Source organism: Poecilia formosa, unplaced genomic scaffold (genome assembly GCF_000485575.1).
Source record: "Poecilia formosa unplaced genomic scaffold, Poecilia_formosa-5.1.2 Scaffold494, whole genome shotgun sequence".
In the NCBI taxonomy this organism is placed as follows: Eukaryota; Metazoa; Chordata; class Actinopteri; order Cyprinodontiformes; family Poeciliidae; genus Poecilia; species Poecilia formosa.
The window spans coordinates 82,632-110,202 of NW_006800433.1; the positions used below are offsets into that span (position 1 = coordinate 82,632).

The window sequence follows — 27,571 nt, forward strand, 5'->3', positions numbered from 1 at the left end:
CTCGGAAGCTACTAACCATGCATGGAGGGTTCCACCCCAAATCCAGCACCCTGAGACTGTACACGAGGCCTGAGGCCTATTCTGTGAAATATAAAGTTACAAGATTGTTGTGACTTACAACAATCTTCTTCTGTCTATCAAGTCTGTGTCACTGTGCCTAAATTTGTGTAGTTTGAATAGGGATTAATTATGTCAAATTCACAAAAACAAAAAATAAAAATTACTGTTTCAGGTAGGACTTGAATGTCTATATATGGTGTTCATTGTGTTAAAAATCATTTAAAAACAAACATAAAAAAAATCTACATGCTCCAGTGCCAGGCCTTAGTACGTAGCAGGAAATATACACTCTCTGTGTTTATTGTTATATTTTAATGATCTGGAGATGACAGGTGATTGCTTCATACACTCTCTGATGGTGCCCCCATGTGGTCAAATAATAATCAGCTGAGGTAATTTGCCGGCTGCTCACTCTGCCATGCTGTTGGTGGTTCTTCAAGCATTTGACATGCTGATGTGAGTGAACCTGTTTATAAGCACAGAGGGAGCATCAGCATAGTAAGTGATGCTTTAATGCAGTGGTATTAAACTCATTTTCACTGAGGTCATGAAGACCCTGTGTCGATATTTCAGATGAAACTACCCAATGATAATCTGTTAAAGTGTAGATTATTTCTTAAGATTAAAATATGTAACACCCTCTTCACACTGATGTAATTTGGCACTGTACAAATAAAAACTAATTTGATTTGACTGTTAAAATAATATTTCATAAGCACACACCTATGCTAACTATGGCAGTCCTGGAGTTTGACACGTGTTTTATTGGGTCGTGGCTGTGACATTTGAGATGCATTAATATCAGAACAGTAGAAATGATGTAAACAGTGACCAGTCACTTTATTATTCATACAATACTAGCGCTGAGGAAGCGCTTGGTCGCTAGGAGCACTTTGTGTCTTTGTAGCACAGATTCAATAAGGTGCTCTGAAAAGTCTCTGAAAAATCCTCAGAGACTTTGGTTCATGTTGACTTGATATTCTGCTGATTTGTCAGCTGAGAGTTCAATCTGTGAAATTCCTGTTCTACGATATTCCAACTGAAAAGACTCATCAGCAATACTCAGGCAGGCTGTGGTGTGTCAGTGATGCTCAGCTGCCCAAAGTGGGTCAGTCATTCTGTTTCCCTCGGTTGTAGCAAGTGGCTATTTAAGCTAACGCCGCGTTTCTGTTATCTCAAGCCCGACTGCCCGTTCTCCTCCAGACTGTGAATGTGACTGAAGGAAGAGAATGTCAGAGCAGAAGCTATTTCCTTCACTGCTGTAGATACCTGTACCTTCTGCTTAATCCTGGTCAGTTGACAGTTTGTGTGCTGCTGCAGCGAACTTAACCTTTGAACCGGAGTCTGTTTATCTCCCGGGTTTCCTGCGTCCAGCCATCATCACCATTTTGAAGAGTTTGCCGGGTGAAGAGCCTCTCCAGTTGCTCATGTCTCCCCATGACAATAACCTATTGTTTTAAATCCATTTGTTTTCCCTGCTTCCTGGGTCACCACTCCTTCATCTCTCATTCGCTCGCTCATTTCGTCAGACGCTTTGAGGACCGACTGCTGCTCTCTTTGGTTTGCTGGTTTGCCCACTTGAAGCCACCCTTCACATTAAATCCATTCTCCTGTCTCGTCCTGTCTGGCCCCTCTCTCCTCTTCCCTGCAGCTGTTGGTCTCATTTTCTTTACTATCTCTCCATCTGCGCCACAGTTTTTCTTCCTCTGGCAATATTCACAAGCAGAGAGAAAAATTTTAGTTTCAGAGACAAGAGTGGGGGGCAGAGAGGGAGAAAGCCTGATGCAGGCTGTGGATTATAGCTGAATGAAGCCCGATTTTAAACTCCAAACCAAAGTTCACATTAAAGGCAAGGCAAGGCATTAAAGGCATGGCTGTAGTTTCCTGGGTGGCGTCCTGCGTCCAGCGGCGAGACGTCAGGGCGTCCGTAGAAACATGCTTAAATATAATAGCCTGACAACGGATTAACAGCGACAGCCACAACAACGTCAGTGTTCCCAAATGTCCGAGCCGGACTCTACCTAAATACCCGCTGACCTGCTTTCTCTAAGCTCGTCTGTCCGGCTTTACCACTGAGCAACTTAATATAAAAGACATTTAGTGGGACAGTTGCGTCAGTCAAGAAAACCAAGCAAACTCTGACCCCGCTGGCCCGCCGTATGCCCCGCTGTCTGGGTAATTGAATCGGAAATCAATCTGCTGTTTGTGCCTTGGAAGCTGAGGGGCAGCGATTGTCGTCAAGCGTTTCTGTCCTTTTCTGCGTTCTCTGCTTCTTTTCTTGGAAGTAATCACTGTCGGGGTTTTTTTTTTCGCTCCTCTGGGCTCTGTGAACACTTCATCCTGCACATGGTTCTGCTCCTCTGAACAATGTTAGCAGAGTCTGTAAAAAATTAGCGTTGTTGAAAGTTTCCTTCTGGTGGAAAAAAAAAAGTTGAAAAAAAAATAAATCAGCATTTCTAAAAGTGCGTACGTATATCAAAATGTATTTTATGGGTATTTTTTTTTTTATGTGTTTGACCAATAGGAAGCAGCACACAATGAAATAAGAGTGGGTGAAATGGACTTGAAGTGTTATCACAATATTTTGTGATAATGACAAAAGTGACGATGAGAACTATTTATGATGTCATTTTTAGGTGACCTTAAGACGCCAGTCACATAAAGAAGTGTGGTTTATGTTACTAAGCTGGATCTGATCATATTTTCAAATTCCTTGGTGTTTATTGATACTCTCTTTGAACCCATAATAAATAAAATATAAGAAAAAGTCCTGACATTACAGACAGTTTCAGTGAATAATGTCATGAATTCCATTTATTGGAATTCATGACAGCGATAAATAAAAAATTCTTAACTTGCTAAGAAATTTATCACAACTCACAGTTTTCTAATTTAAACAAAAAGTCAAATAGTGAGCTGCTTCTCCATCAGCCCCTCCTTTACAGCCTCACTTCACCTGCTTTTCTCATTTAGTGAACAAAATATTTTCGCAGTGTGAGCTGAGACATTAATTTTCTCTCTGCGTTTGTACGCGTCCTCTCTGGCAGTGCGCCTCTCAGAATTGCTGTCTCACTGAGGAGAAGCCCAACAAATCTACTGTCACGAGTTCAGCTTTAAGACTCCACTTGTCAAGAGTTTTCAAAGTCTTGCCAGACTTTCTCAAAGGGATTTGGGCACAAGTAGGAAAGCTTGTTGAAATAAATCAGTAAATCAATAAATAATCACGCAATGAATTAAAACGAGCTCCATAAACTCTGTTTGAATGATTTATTCGTTTTTCTCTTTTCTCTCTCTCTACCAACAACTAGATGAGAAAAGTCTTTATTCTGGTTCTTTGGTCTCTTTTATTTGAAGGACAGTTTTGTTTACAGAGACTTCATGATTCATTTTATTTGTTGTTTCTGTTGTTTTGGTTATTTATTTTGGATATTTAAAATGTCTTCCAGTTCCAGCGTTAAATGTTCATTAGAATTTAAAGTTTATTGATTTTTGAGAAAATGTTTTTCTACATTATTATCCTATTACCATTACATTACCAAAAATGGTCTGAAAATGACAATATTATTGTTTATCACAATAACCTACGGGACAATTTATGGTCCAGCCAGTTGTCATTGTGTCAGGCCTGTTGGCTGATGGCTTATGAGGACTGGAGTTGGACACTAGTAGCTGGTGTCATGAGGTGGGAGAACTTCCTGGTTTGACTTTCGTAAGTGAAATGGAGATGACTGAACTGAGCTACATAAACTGTCTTTACTCAAAAGGAGGCAGAAGTTCACATTTTTTAAAATAAAATGGCATGTCTGCCTCTCCTGTCGTATCCTGTGTCCCTGTATTTAGATTTGGTCTTTGACTAGGCCACTCCAGCACCTGGACATGCTTTGATCTGATTTTCTCATCAGTTTTCTATTGCTCTAAACACATTACTGCAGCACCTACAGTATGAAAATAAACTTTAACTGTAACTCGATGTGAGCCGGTCCAGGAACACGCTCCTGCCGGCTCGCAGGATGTTTGACAGTTTCCGCGCTGCTTTGTGATTTAATTACCAGAGTGTTTATGTGGGTTGCTGTTGTGTAGGAGGTAAAGTTGTCAAATTGAAGCGCCTGGCACAGCCAATGTTCTTTTATTCATTTTCCCTGCTCAATAGATCAGCCGTGAGCTGCAGGAGGTTCTCACATCAGCCTTCTGCAAACCAGCAGGCCGCCACAGACGCCGCGTGCTCCTTTCACATAAAAAAATGATTCTGACTGCTGATTAAATGCTTGTTGCTCTGGCACATGTTTCTGCGGTACAGCTTACAGAGCCACCTTGACAACTGTTTGCCAACAAAAGCTCTTAGTGCCTCCAAAAACAGAGAAATAAAGACAAACTCAAACTGCATCCATAGTCTAAGTCCGCTTGTCATTGGGCTACAGGTGGGAGACTCCCTGGACAGGTCACCATGGCAACACAGAGACACACACACACTCTCACACATGCACATGCATACCTAAGGGACCTTTAGACTAACCAAGTGATGGAGTTAACTTATGTTAGTGTTTGAAAAACTTTGCTAATAGGATTCCCACATGTGGAGTTCTCGTTGGGCCTTCCTGTTCTTCTGATGGAAAGAACTCACCCAAAACCCAGCAGCAGAGAGAAAGACGGCCGCACGTCATTGGCTGCTTTTCAGTTACAAACGTGCAAAACTTTGTTGATATTTCGCTAATGTAAAAAAAACAAACAAAAAAAAAGCACGCTAATGTAAAAAAAACAAATAAAAAAAACATAATTTTGCAATTGTGGTGTTGAACTGGTTGCTGATCATGTGACTTGTGATGTGAAAGAAGTGTTTCCATTGCAGTTTTGTGAAAAAACAAAAAGAAAAAACAACAATTTCTCTATGGCCAAAAACCCATCTCATCCTAGCGCCAAAACTTTTTATTGAAAAATACATCACTTGGTTTTTTTTTTATGAAATTGCCATGTTTCCATTAAGCAAATTTATTTTCGAAATGTGAATTTACGTATTTGTATAGTCTGTATAGTCAGTGGAAACGTAGCTGGTCCCATCCACCACCACCACCAGCAGCAGCAGCAGCAGCAGCAGCAGCAGCGACGACCTGTTTGCAAGCGAACCCTGTGCAGACCTAACAGTCTTTAACTTCTCCTCAACATTTTCTCTCGGTCTCAGAATCAGGCTGTCTTTTTGTATCTGTGCAGCCAGAGACGGGAAGCGGCTCCCTCTGCAGGGGTTACTGTCAGTGCCGGGGACTGTTCACTGTCACAACGAGCTGACAGATTCACACTGCGCCTGATTTCTCCTGAACTTTACCTGCTGTGAAACAAAACACCGAGCGACTTTCGATTCCAAGACAGAATAACCTCGTGTTTGTCACACTTAAGATTGGTAACCTCACACACGCTTGTCAGACTAGAGCTCTGCGTCCGTCCACTGCGTCCTGCTGATGGGACTTGAGGTTTTGAAGGTAACTGGTCTAGCAGAGGAAGCTGACGTTTTTCTGTTCCAAGCAGGTTTTAGCCCAACTCGTTATTCACCACAACACAAGTGATTCCCTCCTCACTGCTGACGGCAGTCTCTCTGGCTTCGTCCTGGACACACACTTAGGGCGCGTTCACACCAGCCCTGTTTAGTCCACTTTAACTGAACTCTAGTTTCAGTTAATTGTAGATTGAATATACCATATTAACTTGTATCTCAGAAATGGTTTTGCTTCAGCAAATTATGACATTTTTTTCTGGAACACTGATAAAAAGCTTATGGTTACGTTTCACAACAATGATTCAATTTTCGGCACTAAATCTTATAAAGAATACCATAATTACATAACCGGTGAATTCTTGTTCACCAACCAAATGAAAACTAATTGTTGGTGCTTTGTCTGTCCTGCGGTCTGACTGCGATGCTCAGGAGGAACACGGCAGATGAGGGGATAGTCCCATCAGACCTTCAGTTCCTGAAACCACACACACACACACACGCACGCACACACACACACACACACACACACACACACACACACAAAAAAAAAAAACTCAGTGCGATCCTGCTGGACCGCGCACAAGATAAAAAGCTTGTTGGGTCCGAATGACTCCATCTTTGAGAACACTGGAGGGTTAAAGAGGAGCAGTTTAAACTTTCCTGCTTATTCAACACTTTTCTATTAGAACGCCGGTTACTCTCCTTATTAAAAAAAAAGAAAAATAAATGTTTAGGTTTTACTTTAAATTGAAACACCAAAGTTAAATCAGTAGCTCTGCAGTGTTCAATGCAAACTCCATCATGTTACAGAACGTCTCCACCACATGGAGTGAGACATATTTATTATGTTCTTCTACTGATGCTTTGGATCTTTATTTTAAAAATTATTTTTCTGACCTTCACAGAGCTTCAATGTTCTCTGTTCTATGTCCAGAATATGGGAATACGACCAGGATGTTTCCGAAATGAGTTTTAATAAGAACAAGAAACAAATGTGTGACATATTACATAATAACGTCACTCAGTGTGTATTTTAATATAAGGTGCTATTAAAAATCGGCCTGTGCTTCTAGCACCTCTACATCTGCTGTGACGATGGGGGTTACCGCCGCCTACATCTAACCCGTGTGTTGCTCTAACACCGACTGATGTGTTAATATACAGCTGGCTGCTGTGGTAACTGTAGCATCAGTAGGCTGCTTTATGTAACCTGCTCTCAGGTGATACTTGCTGGACAACAGTTAGAGATTCTCAGGTATTCTGCAGACAGTGGAAGAGCTTCTCTTCTGTCATCATGACTGGGATCTGCACCGCCTCTGTTCTGTTGTTTCTTCGGCACAAACACATTCATGTCTTTAGAGACGGTGTGTTTATTTTTTATTTTCTACCTGGAGTAAGGCCTGGTTCTGGTTCTTGGAGTCAAGATAAACCACGGTCATGACATTTTCCTCCACCTTGTCGGTCGCCGTATTTCAGATTAAAGTACTTCAGTCCCAGGAGAAACAGCATTCGGCTTCTATGCTCCTCTGATCTGGAACAAACGTCCAGAAAACTTCAAAACAGCCGAAACACCGAGTTCCTTCAGAAGGAAACCCACCTGTTCGGAGCTGCCTCTGATTGGTGGAACGTTGATCAACAGATGTTTGCTTGATGATTTTGATGAAGGCATTTGACAAAATATCATGTTTATTGCTTGTTGTCATAAGTGGTCACTTTGACGTGTCTTGTTGCTTTAATGTGCTGTATGCATAAAATTGACTTAACTTAATTTGTGGCCAGAGAAGGTGAGCAGTATTTTCTGGATATTGGAGGGTTGCACAGCGGCCCCTCTCCCACATGTTGCTGCACACAGCTGGTTAGCTGACAGAATCATGCTAGCTTCTCTTCTTTTGAATGATAAATTAAGCTAATATGTAAGGAGGTGCATTTCTTTAGTTATGTTTAGGTCCATATTTCACAATCAACCATAACGATTTGCATGTTCATCTGTATTAATACTGCTGTGTGTCAGTGGCAGCAGGAGTAATAGTTGGTTTTCTGTTTGAAATGAAATCAGATCATATTCATTTAAGCTTGTTCATATAAACTTTAATTTTTTCTGAAAATCAGACAGAAATCTGCTGCCACGGTGTTTACTTCCCCTTTTGATCCTTTCTTTTGATTTGTTGCTCTGGATTTAAGAAGAAAAGAAAATCTGACTCTGTGTTGCTTGGTGTCCTTGTGTCTCCCCAGGACCCGTCGGTGCAGAAGGTGGGCGGAGGCAGGAAGAAGACGGTGTCCTTCAGCAGCATGCCCTCTGAGAAGAAGGTAGCTTAAAGTCGACCCCTGCGGTCAGCGCTTATCACGAACATGAATGTCACATTCATGTTTGGCTCTTATTATTTGAACCTTTCTTTTTCTAAGGCAGAATTATTCTACAACGAAAGCCTCAGTCGTTTTGGAAAACAAGATTTGGGTAAAAATTTGGATTAATTATAGATTTTTTTTGTCGTACGTTCATAAAAACTCTCCAACATGTGCGCACGTCCACACTGACGTTCAATAAAGTGGAGTTAAGTTGGATCTTTGTGACACATTTTTTCCAGTTTCTGTTTCAGTTCTGGCTGCATATTTGAGCACTCTTCTTTTCAGAACTGATTAAGTTTATAGGTTGATTGTTAGCATGTTAGCTTTAGCAGTGCTGATTTGTGTTTATGGAACAAGTCCAAATTCTTGACTTCTTGAAGTTAAACTGTCTTTACTGTGGATGGAGTCGCTGGCGTTCCCAGCCTCGGTGGTCCCGGAGGTTTTCCTGAACATCCTGACCGCTTTTCTTTCCACAAACAGTGACTTGAACCCTCCAGGCTGCCATACAGGCCTGCTGTCAGACAGGTCTGTGTTATTCTGCTAAGGCGTTGCAAATGCAAATGAATTATTTAAAAATCATAGAGTGTGATTTTCTGGATTTTTAAAATAAATTCTGTCTCTCACAGTTGAGGTGTACATTACAGACCTCTACAGTCTTTGTACACGAGGGAACTTAAAAAATGGACAGTGTATCAAATATTAATTTTTCCCACCGCGTGTGTGCCAAAACTTATTTTTGAAATTTACGTCCACAGTGTGTTTGCTACGAAAAGTCGGGCCACAATTGAAATGATTCCAATTTATTTGGGGCCGCGACTCGCAGTGCTGTCCATCTGGGCATTTACAGAAATGAGACGTCAGGGAAATTAAATAACAGAAATTATTAAAGACTTAAATATGGGCTGTATGGGTGGAAATAAATTCAATGCAGCAAGAAGTAAAATTAAATGTAAAAAACGTAAAAAGATGAAAGATAACAGCCTCCTGATGTGACAAAACAATCCCTTATAAGCTTATTTTAATGGATTCCCTGCATCAGCTCATATTCCAGGGAACAGAAGAAGTCTCTGACTAAAGTCACTGTTTATTTCACATGCAGACGGTGTGTGGTGTTGTTCATTATGTGGGGCAACCTTTGAAACGGTCTGCAGAGATGTCCCAAACTCATGTCGTTGGCTTGTGGAAGTTTTTGGAGTCAGAAAATAACACTTTGCCACTCAATATTCAGAAGAAATGCAACAATGTGGAGTAAATATTGAAAGGCTGCAGCTTCTTCAAGAAACAATGAAAAAAAATGTATCTTACTTACAGTCCACTCTCAGTCCAACAGTTGTAATGTTGTTAAAGGCTGAATGGAGGAACGTTGTCATGACAAGCTGAAGACAAAGTGTCGGAAAGAGCAGGAGCTTCTTAAAGAGACAGAGGCGTCATGTTTGATATTTACAATGTTTTTATAGCAACTGAAGAAAACATGATTGTGCTGTAAAATGGCACTATGTTCCTGGAAAATACTACCGCCCCTTTAAAAAACAGTGCTTGACAACTGAGGAGGAAATGGTGTTTTTGGATTCAGAAGAAAAGATCAGCTGTGAGCGATGCTCAATGTGTCCCTTTGACCGCCTTATCGACTGGGGATGGACAAACATTAGAAGCAGCTAGCCTGTGTTGTTCCACTGCTAATCTGGTGTTTAGTTGAAGCTGCAGGCGCTGCGTTTTCACTGTATGAGTCCAAAGGTGGACTCAGTGTTTTATTGGTTGTTGGTCTCCACACGCCCGCCTCCAACTCCTGACAAAAGCGGTTCTTTCTTCCGACCCAGCTCAGAGTTGGGCCTGAGAAGGAAGCGGTTTATCGGACTTGGTGCAGAGACTAAGCTAGCATTAGCGCCAGTTTAACACTAGAACCAGTTTCATGAACGAGAGGCTCCTGAGTCATTGAAACATTGGCAAAGAAACTGTTTCTGCGTTATGTTTTGTCCAGGTTGAGGTTGAAGGGATTGTCGTCCCTCTGTGACCTTGGGGTTCATTAACTCCCTGTACAGACCGCTGGAGACTCACCAGAGCCCAGTGGGTTTTGGGTACATCTATAGGATCCTTAGCTGTTCTGTAGGGTGCTGTCCTACGACAATGAGGAGAAACTTTAGAAAGATTACCTCCAGACCAATGTCTTTCATGCTACTAAACATTTTCTGAGGCTTTCCACTAGGAAGTACAGACAGACTCATGTTGAACACAATACTGAAAGAATCTAAGGTCAACCAGGTCCTCTTAGTACTGACTGCTTTCCTTTATTACAGCGGGGGAATAAATGTTTGATCTCCTACTCAGTTTTGTAAGTTAAAGTTTTAAGGGAAGTCTGATTAAAAGTGGAATATTATCCACAGACACTGAAAATGTACAAACTGATTTAGGAGCGAGTATCCGATCGCCAGCTATTTGGCTGTTTCTCTGTGTGGTTCACAAATTACAATTATCTGTCAATCAGTTAATTTATGGATACTCCTGATCTCGGCTCCTAGCGGCTGCATATCTGCACAAGGTTAGAATGGGCCACAAGCAACTCTGTGAAAAGGCGATAACAGTTGGTGTCATTATTTGGCTAATGGTGAAAATCTAAAAATGACCTTCAATCACTCTCTGTCTGGAGCTCTACACACCTCACGAGGAGAGGTTGATCACAAGAGAGATGAGAGGTCAGTGCAAAACCTATGAGTGGCAGCTGAGAGCAGTCTTCAATGACGGCATTAGTAACAGGACCCAGTAACAGACTGAACGGCCTGTGAGGTTTCTGGGGCTGTCTTAGGTTTGGTTAGTCAACATCTAAAGGATTCTGGGAAGGTTTGGGAGAGAGATCTGTGATCAAATGAGCCCAAAATCAAGCCTATGAGATCAACATGTTCAGATCTTGAAAAATATGATCTTCAAGTCATTGTGCACGACTTGAAGAAGAGCTACAAACATGATGATTTGGGGATGCCTGATCATTTTGCTGGGCCATGTACTGTAAGATCTTTCCAAAATATCCCTTTAAGTGTTCAAACCTTTGGGTTCAAGTGAAGCCCATCACACATGTTAGTTTAGAACATTCACAAGATGAAGGTCATTCTTTCTGGCAGAAGAGCAAGCTACCCGCAGGTTTTCCTAGAAGTGATTTTTAAAATGCTGAACGTGTTTCTTTTGAGCTCAGAGAATCCACATTGGAAGGAGTTTTGGAAACAATTTGGTGTTTCTCTTCCACAAACGTGTTTCCACTTTGACCCTTAGTCCAAGATTTGCCTGATCTCTTGTTGCAGGTGAGCAGTGCAGCGGACTGCTTGGCTTTCATGCAAGGTGGGTGTGAGCTGAAGAAGATCCGACCCAATTCAAGGGTCTACTGTCGCTTCTACACCTTGGACACGGACCTGAGCTGCCTGCGCTGGGAGCCGTCCAAAAAGGACTCGGAGCGGGCCAGACTGGACGTGTCCAGCATCAAGGAGGTCCGCACTGGGAAAAGCACAGAGACGTTTCTTCATAACGGTCCTCTGTCTGAACACCTGGCCGAGGAAGCCGCATTCTCCATCATTCATGGTGACGAGTACCAGGTAACAGCCCCACCTTTATTCTGGAAAAGGGAATTCTGAAAAGTCATCACCAGTTTTTTTTTTTTTTGTTGTTTTTTAAAATACATCCCACATTTTTTCCCCACCGTTCTGCAGTCTCTAGATTTGGTGGCGTTGTCAGCTGACGTGGCCAACATCTGGGTGACGGGCTTGCGTTACCTTCTCGCCCACCCTTCGATCATCGGCGGTGCTGGAGGAGGGTGTGGGGTAGTGGGAGGAGGGCAGGGCGATGGAGGTGTGGCGGTAGAAGGCAGCCTGGGAAGCAAGATAAGGAGCGAGTGGCTGGCAGCAGAGTTCGCGCTGGTTGATGAGGATGGCTACGGGATCGTATCAGAGGATGTGGCTGTCACCACAGTCTGCAAGCTGTGCCCTGGCATCAAGGAGGCAAAGGTAAGACGGGACGTAGAATCATATCTAAATTTGATCTTTGTGCCTCCAAGGTCATTTTCCATTGGCAAAGTGATGGCACAGTTCATAAAAACAGCTTTACCCATTGGGTCTGAAGTTTGAACATAGGAAAGCACAAGTTATTTCTCTGTTCTATTCTTTTGCCACAAATTAATGTGAATTTATCCAGATCTGAATCAGATCATCAAAGAGTGAAGCCATGTTTCTCAGCTGAAAAAAAAAAAGTTCAATTGCTTTATTTTTCTTCAATTATAGATCTTCTAATGCTTCCAATTCTGTTTTCTACAACTAATTTTACATATGAAGAAGTCATAATATTGGCCTTTTTTTGCTGAAGCTGATAAGTGACGAGCTGTAAATTCACATCGAATCCAAGCAGATCAGAGTTCTGGCGTACAGTGGGTTGAAAAGTGTTTTTGTTTTGTTTTTTTCGGTGGTGGTTTTGCTGAACAACAGAGCATTTTGTCCATCGTAACCAGAGTTTCTGAAGGACACTGTCCTGACTTATTTTCACATCACAAGCAACCAAGAGAATCTGTGTGGGCTTAGGACAGAGGTTCCCAAACTGTGGGGCGCGCCGTGTCATTGCAGGGGGGGCGCGGGAAGCCCTCTGGATGAAAAAAACAAAACAAAACATGAACACTGTATGCGCTGGGTTTTTACCTTAGAATGGCCAACTCTCTGTTATTCCTATGAAAATGTTTGGAAACCACTGGCTTAGGCGATAACCAGCAGGAACATACCTTTGCCAAGATCAGATCTGAAGAGAACTGCTGCAAGCACGGGCAGAGATTAGATGATAGAGAGAGTAGAGAGGACATGTTGAAGGAGGTTCATAATTCACTGTGGCTCACTTCAACATCCTTATTGAAAATCTTAATTCAAAAATGCTCTGTTGATTCCAAAGGGAAACTAAATATTGTTGCAACTCATATTGATTCAAAATTTATCAGTCTTGTAGATGGAACTACGTCTACAAGAGGAGATCGTAGCAGTCTGTGTTGCAGCAAATCTGAAGAAGCTTCTGACTGAAGACACTGTTTTTCTAAGGCAGTAGCTACTTTTCCATTGACCTAAAAAACTGCGCAAATTGGAATTCTGAAAATAAATTTGCTTACTGGAAACATGCCGATTTTGCAAAAACAAATTTTTTAGACGTTTTGGGTTGCTTTACAGCTGTATCAAAATTAGCGTACGCTGCAAAACTGCAATGGAAATTTTTTTACGCATCAGTCGAGTCACATGATGAAGAACCAGCTCTTACTGCTGAAAGAGAAGACGGAGAAGACGACAGGAAGTGGTGGAAGGATGAAGGCGTAGCTTGTTTTTTATTGATTTATCTCATGAACAAACTTAATCACATGTGATTTTACTTTAATTGTGCTTCTTTTTTAACGGAAACACCACATTTGTGACAGTTTTTTTTTCAACATTAGTGGAACCGCAACACAATTTTGCATACATTTGTAACAAAAACGCAGCTGGCATCATGAAGAGGATGTTCACGATTGTCCATAGTTTTGTTGATTTTATGTAAAATCCTTCTTTGCATCATCATCTCCAGAGGTTCCACAGTCATCCCTAGAACAGAACCAGAACAGAACCAGCCGTCAGCTTGTTGAGCCTTTAGGTCTCTGGCCCTGATGGCTCTGGTGCTGCTGCCCCAACAGATGACAAATGAAGAGACGAAACAATAAACTGATAAACTGATAGACGATCTGCTGCATCTTGTTTCACTGAAATAAAGATAGAAAGTTGGCTGAAGCCACATTTATTCCTTTTTGTGAATTAGCTTACTAAGTGTTGGGTCAGTGGTTACCTAAATGAGTTTTCTGTGACTCGGACTGACCGGATGGTACCTGATCATGCTCTCTGTGCTTTCCTCAGGTCCGCCTCCGATTTAAGGAGATCCAGCGGAGCAAGGAGAAGCTCACCTCCCACGTGACGCGGGAGGAGTTCCAGGAGGCCTTCTGTGAGCTCTGCACCCGACCCGACGTTTACTTCCTGCTGGTTCAGCTGTCCCAGGACCGCGAGTGCCTGGACCCTCAGGACCTCCGCCTCTTCCTGGAGACGGAGCAGGGCTTGTCCCTGGCTACGACCGAGGGCTGCTGGGAGCTGCTGAAGCGCTACGAGCCGTCGGCGCAGGGCCGGGAGCGCGGCCTGCTGGGCCTGGACGGGTTCGCCCGCTACCTGCAGTCGCCCGAGTGTCAGCTGCTGGACCCCGAACACCTGGGGGTCTGCCAGGACATGAACCTGCCCCTGGCCCACTACTACATCAGGTTTGACGGCTCACTTTGCTAGAAGAGCAGAAAAAGAAAAATATCTAGATTCTATAGAGAGCTGCATTTGCTAGTCCAGGCTAGGAATGTCACAATAACAAATTTTGTTTCCCCAAAACTTATTGCGATAAACAATAATATTGTTTTCAGGTAATATGACGTTAGCGACATAATAATGCATGAGCACATTCTCAAAGATCAATAAGATTTAAATTCTAGTGAATATTTAACACCGAAACTGGAAGACATTTTAAATATCCAAAATAAATAAACAAAACAGAAACTATAAATAAAATGAGTTATGACATTTCTGCAAACAAAATTGTCCTTCAGAAAGTAGAGCTAGTTGAGACCAAAACACCAGACTGAAAACTTTTAAAATCCAGTTTTCAGTAGAAAGAGAGAAAATAGGAAAAAAAAAACCCTCCTCCAGCCTCCTCTTGGCTGCTGCGCTGACTGATCCTGTCTCTGCTCAGCCTGTTTGTGTTTGTGACAAAATGTAAAAAAAGCTTAAGGGGTTTGCATATTTTCACAAGGTCCTGTACACGATACAAAACTATGGAAGGAAAACAAAATGCTCTCCAGCTGTGTCTGTGCAACACGGTTTACTAATTATAAATAAGTCCACAGTTTCTGTGTAATCGCAGGTGTTACTGCAGTTCAAACACCAATCAATCCTAACACCACAGCTGGATTAGTGGCTGGTTATGTACGCATGTTTAGGTTTTCTGTTTCTGGCATGCGTAGGGGATTGTTTTCACTTTTTAGAGCACTCTCACGGTTATCCTGCATGAGCACCAACAAATCCCGTTACACTTGTACGGGGGTTAGCTGACTGATGAAATGTTTTTTTTTTTGGTTTTGTTTTTTGTAGATAAACATATTTCCCATAAGCACATATTGTTCTGCACTGTTGCAAAGTCTCCACACATGACTCTGCACTGGGTTCATTCAGTGGCTGCTTTCTGCGTATCTGCCAGATGGTTCTGCTTACTCACGGCTGTGTGAGAGCCAGCACTAAATCCAACATTTGAAACCAATACGCACATTAAGTTGCAGTTATTGTGCCAGTTTTACGTTACACGCTATGTTAGGTCATCTGAAGCCGCGTCTTACTCGGTGAAGCACTCTTGCGAAAGCCAGAGCTTTACAGCGTACAGTCAGGTAAAGAAATGGGAAATATTTTCCCTCTTCCTCCAAAAAGGGCTCATGAAACTACTCCTCAGATCGACTTGTTGTTTTTATAGGACATCGTGCAGGAAGAACACTTAGAGGAGCAGGTGCTCTGTGACTGGATTAATCTTCAGAATACCTAAAACACGTGCAGTCGCGCTCTCATGGTGGCTTATTCCACCACCACAGTGCCACAAATAACGACAGGAATCAGTGTGGGGGGTGGATAATAAGCTGATGTTCCTCTGAGGAACAAAAGGATTCAAGCCAGACCGACTGGGTTCAGAGAGTTCAAGGTTTGAGGAGCCAGAGGACTTGGAACTTGACCTGTTGAGGTCAGGGAGTAGTGGAGTGACTTCTGCTAAATAAAACTCAAGACGCACTGCAGCCTCGTCTGGCCGTTACCTTCCTGTGCAGTTCCTATAGAATAAAATCTCACTTTCTGGATTTCACTTTGATTCCCTCTGGTAGATTTTTTTTACAGGCCAATCAGCAAACAGAAGGAGAATTTCTGAATGATGACGTCGATATTCTGAGCTGTTTCAGAATTGTAGTTTCATCAGTGCCAACAGAGGAAGTGAAGAAAGCCGTTCAGTCCGTGTTGGTCACACTTCCAGATGATTAAATTAACGTTAGCGGCCGCCTGGTTCACATCTGCACTTTTCTCTGCACAGTGGAGGATGGTTGTTTATTTCCGGTAAGCTTCATAGGGTCATACTGGTGCATTACATACATGTCAGGCAAACGTTAGTGATTGGGTAAAATTGAAAACTTCAACACAGTCCAAGCGATTGTTTCTCAATAGCAGAGAGTTCAGACCCGTCTGGACGAAGCAAAAAGCTAATTGGATGATTTTTTTTCCCCCTGTACATCATAACAAAACACTGTAGTAACCAGCAGAAAGAACTATGATCTGTACTGAAAACTCACAGTGTCTTTCAAAACTATATATTCTCAACACATGGTTTCGTAAAAATCTTCAGAAGTCAATGATTGAAATATCTGTACACACGGATTCATTCCTCTTTATCCTCAAACCTATAAATACAATTCACTGCAACTAATTCTCCATATAATGACTGACCCGTCCCCGTGTGTTTTCTGACTCGTTGTTGCACGTTTTGTGTGTGTGTGTGTGTGTGTGTTTTCTGAGCCGTCCCTGTGTGTGTCCCCCGCAGTACTTCGTACCGCTCCTACCTGCTGGACGACCAGGTCCACGGCAGAGCCGACCTCGGCGGCCTCATCAAGGCCCTGCAGTCCGGCTGCCGGTGCCTGGAGCTGGGTGTGACCGATGGCCCCGAGGGCGAGCCTCTGCTCGGGGTCGACTATGGGCCTGACATCTCTCGCCACCATCACCACCACCACCACCACTCACCCGTTACCATCCGCTCTGCACTGGAGGTGGTCAATAAATACGCCTTCCTGACTTCCCAGTACCCTTTGCTGCTGTACCTGTGTCACCGGTGCTCCCCGGGTCAGCAGCGCACCATGGCCCACCACCTGAAGAAGGTGTTCGGGTCCCGACTTTACACCCCCGATGCCCAGCATGTGAGTCTGGGGGGGCGTGCCACCACTCTGCCCTCCCCCGAGCAGCTGAAGGGGAGGATCCTCCTGGTGGGGAAGAAGCTCCCTCCAGAGGAGGAGGGATCTGACGGGGAGGTGTCTGAGGAGGACGAGGAGATTGGAGGGGGCGGGCCCCTGGCAGGAAGAAGGATGACCATCCCTGGGGAGGAGGAACTGGGCGTGGTCTTGGTGGTCCCGCCTCCTTCCCAGCCCAGGAAGCTCAGCCTCCACAGGGAGCTGTCGGACCTGGTGGCTATTGCCCGGACCAGCAGCCGCAGCTTCTACGCCCAGAGGGGAAGCTACAAGCAGACTCAGCAGCAGTCGCCCCCCAGCAGCCCTTCGTCCCCCGGCTCGCCCGTCCCCCCGGAGCTGCCTTACTGGACGATGTGCTCCCTGGGCGAGGGAGAGGCCGGGCGGCTAACCAGTGAGAGCCCGGAGGACCTGGTGGTGTTCACCAAGCGTACCCTGACCAGGGTCCGGCCCAGCTCAGTTCGCCTGGACTCCAGCAACCCCAACCCGCAGGGATACTGGAAGGGAGGGGTCCAGCTCGTGGCCTTGAACCAGCAGACTCCGGGCGCCATGCTGGACCTTCATCGGGGCCGCTTCACCCAGAACGGGGGGAGCGGCTACGTCCTCCGGCCCGCCGTGATGAGGGACGAGGTGTCGTACTTCAGCGCCCACACACACGGCTGCGTCCCAGGAGTCCCGCCTCAGACGCTGCGCATTAAGGTCCAGAAGCTGCTCTGTTGTTTTAAATTTAACACTCAACAATTAACAACAAAAACTTCAGTATCATATACTTAAATGGGCAGTGTTATGTAAATTATAAAACATCAAAAGCATGCCTGGAGTGTTGTCTTGATTCTTTCATGGCTGTTTGAGAAATCCTTTAATCTCTCGTGGCAACCATTCAGCTGCCACCTTTGGGACGAAGCTCCTCTTCAGAGTTCCTTTCGCTCAGCTCCTTCAGACTAGCCAGAAGCAATTAGCAAAAACCTGGTGAAACCGCCCTTCCAGAAGCTACTTCTCAGAGCATCGCTGGTAAAAACGTTGTGAAAGGGTTCATAGAGGGGCCATGTTGTGATGACTTCCTGAAGGTGGAGTTTCAGAAAGAGCAGGAGCTTCTTAAAGAGACAGAGGCCCAATTTCAAGAGGTTGAGTTAAATTTATTTGATCTTTTGATCTTTGTAACAATTTTGCGTAACATAGGCACTTGGCTGTGCTGTAAAATGGCACTATGTCACCAAATCCTGTGTTGCATCACTATCACCGTCACATGACCGAAACTCATACCACACAACCAACAATGATGAATATTTGCTGTTAATATCAGCACATTTCTACTTATCTGACTGATACCAATAGGTTAAACAATGACTGAAATAACATCGGCTGATGCTGATGTAGGTGACACAGTGAGCCTGCCCTTTGACCCTGCTAAGCCCCTAGGATATAAAGGCTGTCTTCAGAGATTTTTTTTTTGATGAACTTAACATGAGTTGCTCTGTGTTTTGTTGAGCAGGTGATCAGTGCCCACAACCTGCCCAAGCCTCAGGGGTCAGGGGCCAAGGGTGAGGTCATTGACCCGTACGTTGTGCTGGAGCTGCACGGCGTCCCGGCTGACTGTGCCGAGCAGCGGACGCGCACCGCCGCTCAGAACCAGGACGAGCCCATGTTTGACGAGACCTTTGAGTTCCAGGTAAGCCGAAGACATTAATAAATAAATATCTGACCTCATTATTATGACATTTAGCTAATATGAATAATTCTGGTGATTCCAACTATCCTGAATCGAGAGTTTGGTCTGATTTAACTTCACACAGGAAAAAAAAAAAAAATCTGTTGTATCTAAACTTCCTGTTTAAACTGTAAATGATGAAGTTTTGCAAGATTTCACTAAACTGAGGTTGGAGCATTTCCAAAACTTGTCACACGCCTGTGCTGGAGCTTCATAAACTCGATGGGGGCCAGATATTGGTCATTGGTGCTCATTTGCTCATAAAGCTCTTAAAGCAAATGCAGGGAAAAAAACCCAGCTCGAATTTTAAATCTTCTTATATAAATGCATGGCAGCTCTTTATGATAATCCTTCTTAGACTGCTTAATGTTACTTAGACTTTCCACCAAAGGCTCTTTGTTGGTGTTTGAGAAACGTTTATCAGCTCCGTGCGACTAAAAGAAGGATTCTGAAGTGTGCTGTGATTGACGTTATTATCAGAAATCTTCAGCTGTTTAAACTCGGCGGTACAGACACTGTGTGTCCAACAGGACTCGCCTCTTTAAGATGAAAGATGAACTGAAGTGCGAACACAGAGGTCTGTGTGGATTTGGAGAGGTTCCTGTCTGCTCTGCACCTGCAGGAGAACAAAACCCTGAGTGGTTAATGGAACGGGGTGGGCGGGCGGCGGGGTTAGGACCATCAAGATCCAAATGAAGTGCTCCTGTGAAAACACTGCTGTATAACGGATGACGTTTGATGACTTGCTGATTGAGCCTTTTTGCCCCTCACTGACAGAGTCCTGCGTGATTGTAGCGGAGCCATAATGACGAGCAGTCGCGAATCATATGCGCTTGGCGTTCCCACTGCGTGTGTGTGTGTGTGTGTTGCTTCCTGCAGACATAATGTACCTCCACAAAGACTGAAAAAGATTGGAATAATACCTGTAATCAGTAGGCAGTAATTGCAGTGACTGTTTGGCAGTAGACAGGCTTTAAATAAGATTTGAATGGACGGTTTGTCTGTCTGAGACGGCAGCGTGTGTGTGTGTGTGTGTGTGTGTGTGTGCCTGTGCATTAGTGAATCACACATATAAAGCTCCGTCTGAGTGTGCTGCTCAGTATAAGTCCACTCGGTTTTGTTCAGATACTTTATTTTCATGACCTATATAGGGGTTTTTATTTTGTCCTTTTCATCGCCTCCCAGACTCTTGGTAGTCTTATTTTTCCTCTGTGGTGTTCAGCGTAGTCGGCATGTTAAGGTCTGTTCGCCATTCTGTGACTGACTCTCACTTCATACGAACAAAAACAAGTTTTATTAAGAGAAAATATCTTGTTTTTACCTCATGTTATTGTGTACCTGCCTTTCATTTCAGTGTGACAGAGAGATCCGCTGCCTCAGGTAAATGATGCCGCAGCGTCGCCTCTCTGCACATCTGATACCGTAGCAACTGGGTCACCAACTAAACCAGGCTTCTGACCGGCAGACAGTGGAGAGTAATTCCCTCATTATTCTGGATGTGGCTCTTAATGGTGCAGTGTTATGTGAAATTGACGTTTTATAATATTATTCTGTGATCAAGAACATACATGGAGTGTTGCTTTAAATCTTTTGTGTGTTCCTTTAATTTCCATGGCAACCATTCAGCTGTGCAAAACGCCTGCGTGGACCTAGCCCCGCCTTCAAGGACGTATCTCCTTCTCAGAGCTGCAGTTTCTAAGCTTCCGCTTCACAGAGCATCTCCCCCACTCAGCTCCTTCAGACTAGCCAGCAGTAATTAGCAAACACCTGGTGGAACTGCATATCTACTGAGATCATTATAGGAGCTACTTCTCAGTGCAACGCTGGTAAAAACGTTGTTAAAGGGTTAATAGAGGAGCCATGTTGTGATGACTTCCTGAAGGTGGAGTTTCAGAAAGAGCAGGAGTTTTTAAAGAGACAGAGACCCAGCTTCCATACGTTAAAATACAAAGTCAAATTTCTTTTAAGTCATATTTGAAATATATAGCATTTTTATAACAACTAAGGGCAACATAGTTACTTGATTGTGCTATAAAATGGTACCATGTGACTGGAAAACAGGAAGAGCTCAGTTTTTCACAGATTACCTGTCTCATACCAGACTGTCATTACATAGTGACAGTTTCAACAAACATATAAAAAATATTTTTCATTAAGGTGAGACACTGCAGCTTTTAGGCTTCTGCATTTTCATTATAAACAACACATAACTCATTTAAATTTTTCTTGAGCATCATTTTGTTTGTACAAACTGTATTTTGTGACTCGGTTGTGTCTGTCTGTGGCTGCAGGAACCTCAGTCTGTCAGGTAATCAGTAACATCGTTGAAAAGTTCTTGGCAACAACAAAAAAACCAGGTGTGTAAGTCAGCCTGACTCATTAGACGTAGAATCTATAACCCAGGGCTTAGTGGGACTACAGTGTGTCAGACACTACACACACATGCACGCACGCACACACACGCACACACACACACACACACCCACACACACACACACACACACACACACACAGAATTACAGAGCATACACAGCATCTCCCAGTCAGACACACAGCACAGGTGAGGAGATACTGTTTGTGTGCGTGCGTGTATGTGTGTGTGTGTTTGTGTGTGCATGTATGTGTGAGTGTGTGTCTTAATCATTTCACCCCGAGGCTCTGCCACAGGGGCCAAACTCAGACACAAGCTGAGGATGAACTCAGATCCAGGGCTTTGAAAGGAAANACACCCAGAATTACAGAGCATACACAGCATCTCCCAGTCAGACACACAGCACAGGTGAGGAGATACTGTTTGTGTGTGTGTGTGTGTGGGTATGTGCATGTATGTGTGAGTGAGTGTCTTAATCATTTGACCCCGAGGCTCTGCCACAGGGGCCAAACTCAGACACAAGCTGAGGATGAACTCAGATCCAGGGCTTTGAAAGGAAACCGCTGCCTCAGCTGTCGGCACTCATGGAGGTGGTGTGTGTGTGTGCGTGTGTGTCTTAGAGGTATATGTGTGTTAGGGGGTGTGACGTGTGTTGTGTTGCACTTTCTGCTTTTAGAGAATGTGAAAGTTGGGAACCTAAGAAAACTTGACTCCTCATTGTGTTATCGTCTTGGTTACGGTACATTACCGCCCCCTACAGGTGGAGGCTAGAAGTACAGTTTCCCATTGAGCCACCGCCTCAGTTTGTTGAAATTAGTGGACAATGTCGACATGTATATTTTGAATATTTTGATTTATGTATTTACTCATTTATGTTTTTATGAAATTTTATATTTTTGTCTTGATTGAAAAAGATGACTGGATTCTATGAACTTAATATGATTTATTAAAGGGAGCAGGGGTCTTTTATGGGGCGTGAGGGCTACAGCACCACTGGCTACCCCCAATGAACACCACTGTTTATTACATACTGTCAGCATATCATGACAATTATCTAATCCATTATTCAATTTCCTTCTGGGGTCAATAAAGTATTTTGAATTTGAATTGGACTGTGTAAAATGAGACATAATCTGTGTAAAAAAAACAAAAAACAATCAAGCTCCTCCACCTCCTCCCTGAGAAACTATTTGCCACCTGCAAAAATACACCAGTCAGTTAAAAACAACCAATCAGAGCCAGGAGGAGGGGCTTAGTGCTCCCAATCAACCTCATGAAGACAATGTTAAATGTTTTAATGGCGTAGAAACAATTTACTGGTCTAGGAAAACTGTTTATCCATTCATTGGTTACCATGCTGACTAGTCTTTTTTTGCTGATTATCTGTATTATATTACACTGTCACAACATAACGATAACTTTAACAAACATGTATAAACATGTCTTTTAATAAAAGTTGAATACTGAAGCTTTAAACCACTAGAGCTTTTTTATGCCCCGATATATAAAAACAGTTTGGGATATAAAAAGTAGGACAGAAGGAGGGTGCAGTTTGCTTTTACTATGACTGTACTTGTTTGTTACACTCCCTGCACTGCAGATTATATGTTTGTAGGAAAACCAGCATAATAAGTCATTTCAAAACATCATGATGAGAGATAGCGAGATAAATTAAATCAGACCTTTGTAGTCAGGCAGCTAGGCTGAGGTGTTCTTCATAAAAAGTTAGAGAAAAGAGAAAAACATCCTGCGTCCGTAGAGCCAGGAGCTCCACGTCTTTTCTTCTCACTCGGTCCCTAATTTGGAAGTCGGCATTGCTTCATCTAAACTGATGTAGCATGAGAAGGACGTGGCAAGCAGAGTGAAACAAACTGGCTGCTTTCACGGTTTTAGAAACGTCTGCTGACAAGCGAAATCATATTAGATTTATTTCAGTTCTCCACAGTCAGTTTTAAAAACCGAAAGCTGCGTAAAACCTCATATTTACCCAAAGTGTGAATGACATCCGAAGCAAGATGAGATCTGAAAACAAACGTCTGGAGGGGTCCGCACAGAGGGAGAGTTGCTTTCTCCAAACCTGTGAAGCCTGCAGACGGTGTCGGGAAGGACCCGTGGAAACAGTGAACTTTCTCAGAGGTCGCCACAGTATGCCAAATACTTATCGTTAATTCTGCTTGAATATTTATGCTTATCATTAAAGCTGCATTATGTAACATTTATAATTGTTTAAGTATTTGTTTAAACTGTCACCATGTCGTGCCAGTGTAATATGAGACAGATCATTTGTGTTTAGTGAGGATGACCTCGTCTGACTTAACTCGGCAATTTTACATTTGCAGATTCATTTTAATTTGTGAGAGTTCGCGATAATGTAGGCATCTTAATAAATTCAGAACAGAAGGCGCTGCTGCAGAATGCTGCGGCGGATTGTAATCACTGACTAATCAACCACTCATTTCATATTTTGTCGACCAAATTAGCATTACCTGCAGCTGTGGAATGTAATAAACGGTGCACACCTGCTTTATGTTTCAAATTAAAGTTGATAATAATTTAAGTTGCAAAACTCTGAGGACCTTATGTGTTCAGTAGAAAACAAAACACATGGTGCATGTCCATGCATTTCACATCCATTATGTATGAACACACCTGCAACAAGTCACTCTGTGTCCTGGTTTTAGAGAAGCTTCTGACCCACATGCATGATTATTCTCAGGAGACCAAAGAAAAGTTTTAAAAGGTTTATGTTGGTGAATAAAGTGGAGGTCTTGGTATCTAGTAGTGGTAGAGAGGAACAGATGAGATCTGAGGAAATATGAATCTGAAGGCTTTACAGAGTGAGATTAGTGTTACTGACTGACGGTAGGATGTCCGCTGAGGGGGGCTCCGGGAGGGCTGGAGCAGGTTGAGTGAATAAAACATGGAGGCTGGAGCAGGTTGAGCAGTGAGAGTGTAGGAGGGTGGACAGGTTGTACGGAGGATGAAGATGGAGAGGGAGATTGTGTGGTTATTGATGGTTTGATCTGGCAGAGGGAGATCCAGGAAACCAAATATTTGTTCATGTGCTCGTTCATTGTGCCTTATATTTATTGTTTAATATAAATATTAATGCACTGCATTTGGTTGGGAGAAAATGTAATTTACATTTTTGCTGTGCTAGAACTGTCTGCTCTGTTCTACAAATTCATTAAGCTAACAAAAGCTAACATACAGCCCTGAAACCACAAACTGTTGATTTATTTATTTTATCTGATTGGTGACACATAACTGATTAGCTGGCTTCTGCAGCACATTGGTTCGGTCAATTTGGTTGGTCTAGGAACCAGAAGCAACTTTTATAAAATATATATTACACTATGTTGTAACACTGTGCTATGAGTCAGATAATCTATGAATAAACTGAGCTTCCCTGTCTTCTCCCAGTGCTTCCCAAAAACAAACAGTCCTGGCACTGATTGGTTGTTTTTCTATCAGGAGTGGCGCGTTTCTTCATAGTGGCTCAGAAAGAAGGTGGAGGAGATCAAACTTTTCACAGATTATCTGTCTCATATTACATTATATTGTCTGTCAGGACATGATAATGTAATAATATAAATATTTTTCATGAAAGTTTCATACTGCAGATTTAGTTAGAGTTTCTCTTTAGCTTGTCCAAATGCGATGTAAGCTAATTTCTTAATATTTCAAAAACAATTTTTTAGATGTTTTATTTAGTTTTAGATTTATTTTTCTGGTGCTTCATGATAATTCCCAATAACTATGTAATTATCTCTAGTAATGTTCTTTTTCTGAGCAGAGTGACTGTTCAAACCACACTGCAAAAAATCTGTATATTTTACTTAATTTTTTTAAATTATTCCAACAAATAATTTTTTTATTGCTAAAATAAAGTGTGGCCTTATAACACTTTCATGAGAATGAAATATGCGTATCAGATTACATGTCAGACTGAAGGGAATTATAAATACAGTAATCCTCTGATCTAGTTACTGTCATCAAAGCTTTTATAATCATCATCATCTGCCAGGCATATCTCTGTCCTCTTCAGAAGCTTGAAGTACAAGAGCTGTAATTTATTATATGTATAAAATACTTACCTGCGATATTTAAAGTACAGTGTGAAATATGCAAATGTCAGAGGTCACAACAATACCCACTACTGAACAAATACTAATCTGTATCACGTGGGTACTTCCTGTTTGAGCCCCACCCCTCCTCACGTCTGGTCAAACGTTTCTGCGAACACTGTTCATCTAAAATCCTTCCAGTTCTGTTTCACCTTGGATCGGAACAAGAAATGATCCTGCAGGAACTCTCAGGCAGAATGAAGAGAGAGGAGCCGGATTAAAAAAACCCGTCTCTGTAATCATCTCTCATAATTACGTCGATGAATGGGACTATTCAGACGTTTTGAATTCATCTGCGGCTCGTTAAGAAGCAGCACAGGTGAAAACAAAACGCAACCCTGGTGGAGCTGGTCTCTGCTTCAACCTTTGGTGACCCCAAAAAACCCGACAGTGGTTTGAAATTGTAACTTTTAAACTGGCAAAGCAGCACAACTTAAAATATGGTTGGACAGAAAAGAATGTTTCAGTTTTCTCAAAGCTATAAATAACATCCAAATTGAAAAGTCACCCTCAGATGTCAAGTATACAGCCCGTTTGAGTGTAATGCATTCTCAGGATCATTGCAGTGCAAATACTAACAACTCAGAAGATTTCTAGAGAATATTAGAATCATAAAGGCCAAGGAACACAGAGACATGTTTTTATAAATAAGATGTATTTCCTGAAAAAAACAACTTTTGAAATAAAACTTCTTGAACGTGATCTGAGACAACATGGGTCTGTTGTTAAATGTGTGAAGCTGTGCTCATGCACCCTAGATGATGTTCCATCACGTGGACACAGTTTGCACATCAGATGCACAGACGTCCTGCTTTTCCTTGAAGCATCAGAAGATCAAATCTGTTACTGCAGATCGACAACTCGGCCTGAAGAAATGTGTCGAACTGCAGCTGAACCTCAGAGTGCATCAGCTCCGCTGCTCCAGTGCGTCTGCTTAGCTAATGCTCACAGGTCACTCACTGGAATGTTACTCAAGAAAGTATATGTCTGACATTCTATAATTAAGGACAGCAAGCAATATATCAAATATGTAAGTAAATACTAATTCAAAATATAGAAATTTCAGTGTTGTAGTTTATGAACTTCACGCATTTTAAAACCCAAATAAAAGTAAATGTGTTTTTCATCAGTATGTTTGCAAACTTTACAAACACTGCAGTAAAGTTATACAGTTAACTTTAATGAGTTAAAGTTGATGTTTCTCCACACAGACTGGCAAGGTTTGACAAGAGCTGCATTTCCATTTCAAATGTGAGCTAAACTGTATAATCTGCTAATGTAAAAAAACACAATTTCCAATAAATAGGAAACACAATTAAAATCATAGGTGAATAAGTTTGTTCACGTAATAAGTAATTATTAATACATTCCATGGCTTCTCTGACTACTTCCTGTCGTCTTTTTTGTGGTTTTCGCCGATGGTTGTTCTTCATCATGTGACTCTTGTGATACAAAAGAAGTGTTTCCATTGCAGTTTTGTGAAATAAACCAATCTTGGCAACAAAACTTTTTAGAATTTTTGCTGTTTTTATTAAACTAATTCATTTTCAAAATGTCAAATTGCACATTTTCCATTGACTGCGTGTCAATGGAAAGTCAGCTAATGTGTCTGCCAATAGCTGAAGAAGAACTTCCTGGTTCCTGGTTCTTCTTCTTCTTCTTCTTCTTTGTGGTTCCTGGATTCCAGGCTACGACGCGTCACAACAGTCAGCTCACATGTGAGCGTCGGATCGTACAGAGAACATGAATTATTGAACTGTAGTCGTACAGTTTGAGCTGGAACTCTAAGTGTGCCGCTCCAGATTTTTGTGAAGTTCCCCCAGCCAACAAAGCAACCCGTTCACTTCATTGTTTGGGCAACATTTTACAAACAATCTGTGTCGAGTCGAATCAGATTATAATTAAATGGACTTGGACTGTATCAGACTTGTGATGTTGTGAACAGGACAAAGCTGCTATAGAAAACAGATGGATGAATTGTACTGGTATATTTCTCTCTAATCACCTTAAATTAAACGCCAGCTCCCTGTTTATTGACTCTTAAAAGTCAGTCACCAGTCTTGTGCTTTTGTAAAGATTGTTGTAATGCGCAGCTTTGAACTTTGTTTAGATCTCGGTAAGCCATAATGGTTCAGTGCTGCGTTCTTTGCCAGCAGCTTGTTTACAACAGCTTTTATGAGTTGGCTTCGGTTGAATTCACAAGTTTAGAGCCATGTGAGTCAAAGTGGAAGACTGGAGCTGTTGGGGCTCGTGAACTCTGCTCTGGATATTACACGCACGATTAGACAAACGCATACACATGGGTTCCTTAGTAGGAAATCATTGGTTAATATAGTTTTTTCCCCCTCTAAATATGTTAAATAAAATCACTTTGTTTCTTTTTTCTATTTTTCCAAATGTGTTTGTTGGTTCAGTCAGGAAGAAA

General features: G+C 42.5%; 1 protein-coding gene across 1 annotated transcript in view; it reads left to right on the forward strand.

The window, feature by feature from the left end:
• Positions 1–27,571, forward strand: part of plcl1 (phospholipase C like 1) — a 109,324-nt gene that overhangs the window by 67,848 nt on the left and 13,905 nt on the right. Inside the window, exons 3-8 of the mRNA XM_007578848.2 lie at positions 7,778–7,852; positions 11,182–11,469; positions 11,584–11,877; positions 13,783–14,174; positions 16,526–17,639; positions 18,433–18,609. Coding sequence (XP_007578910.1) covers positions 7,778–7,852; positions 11,182–11,469; positions 11,584–11,877; positions 13,783–14,174; positions 16,526–17,639; positions 18,433–18,609 — 2,340 coding nt within the window. The remainder of the gene's footprint in view (positions 1–7,777; positions 7,853–11,181; positions 11,470–11,583; positions 11,878–13,782; positions 14,175–16,525; positions 17,640–18,432; positions 18,610–27,571) is intronic.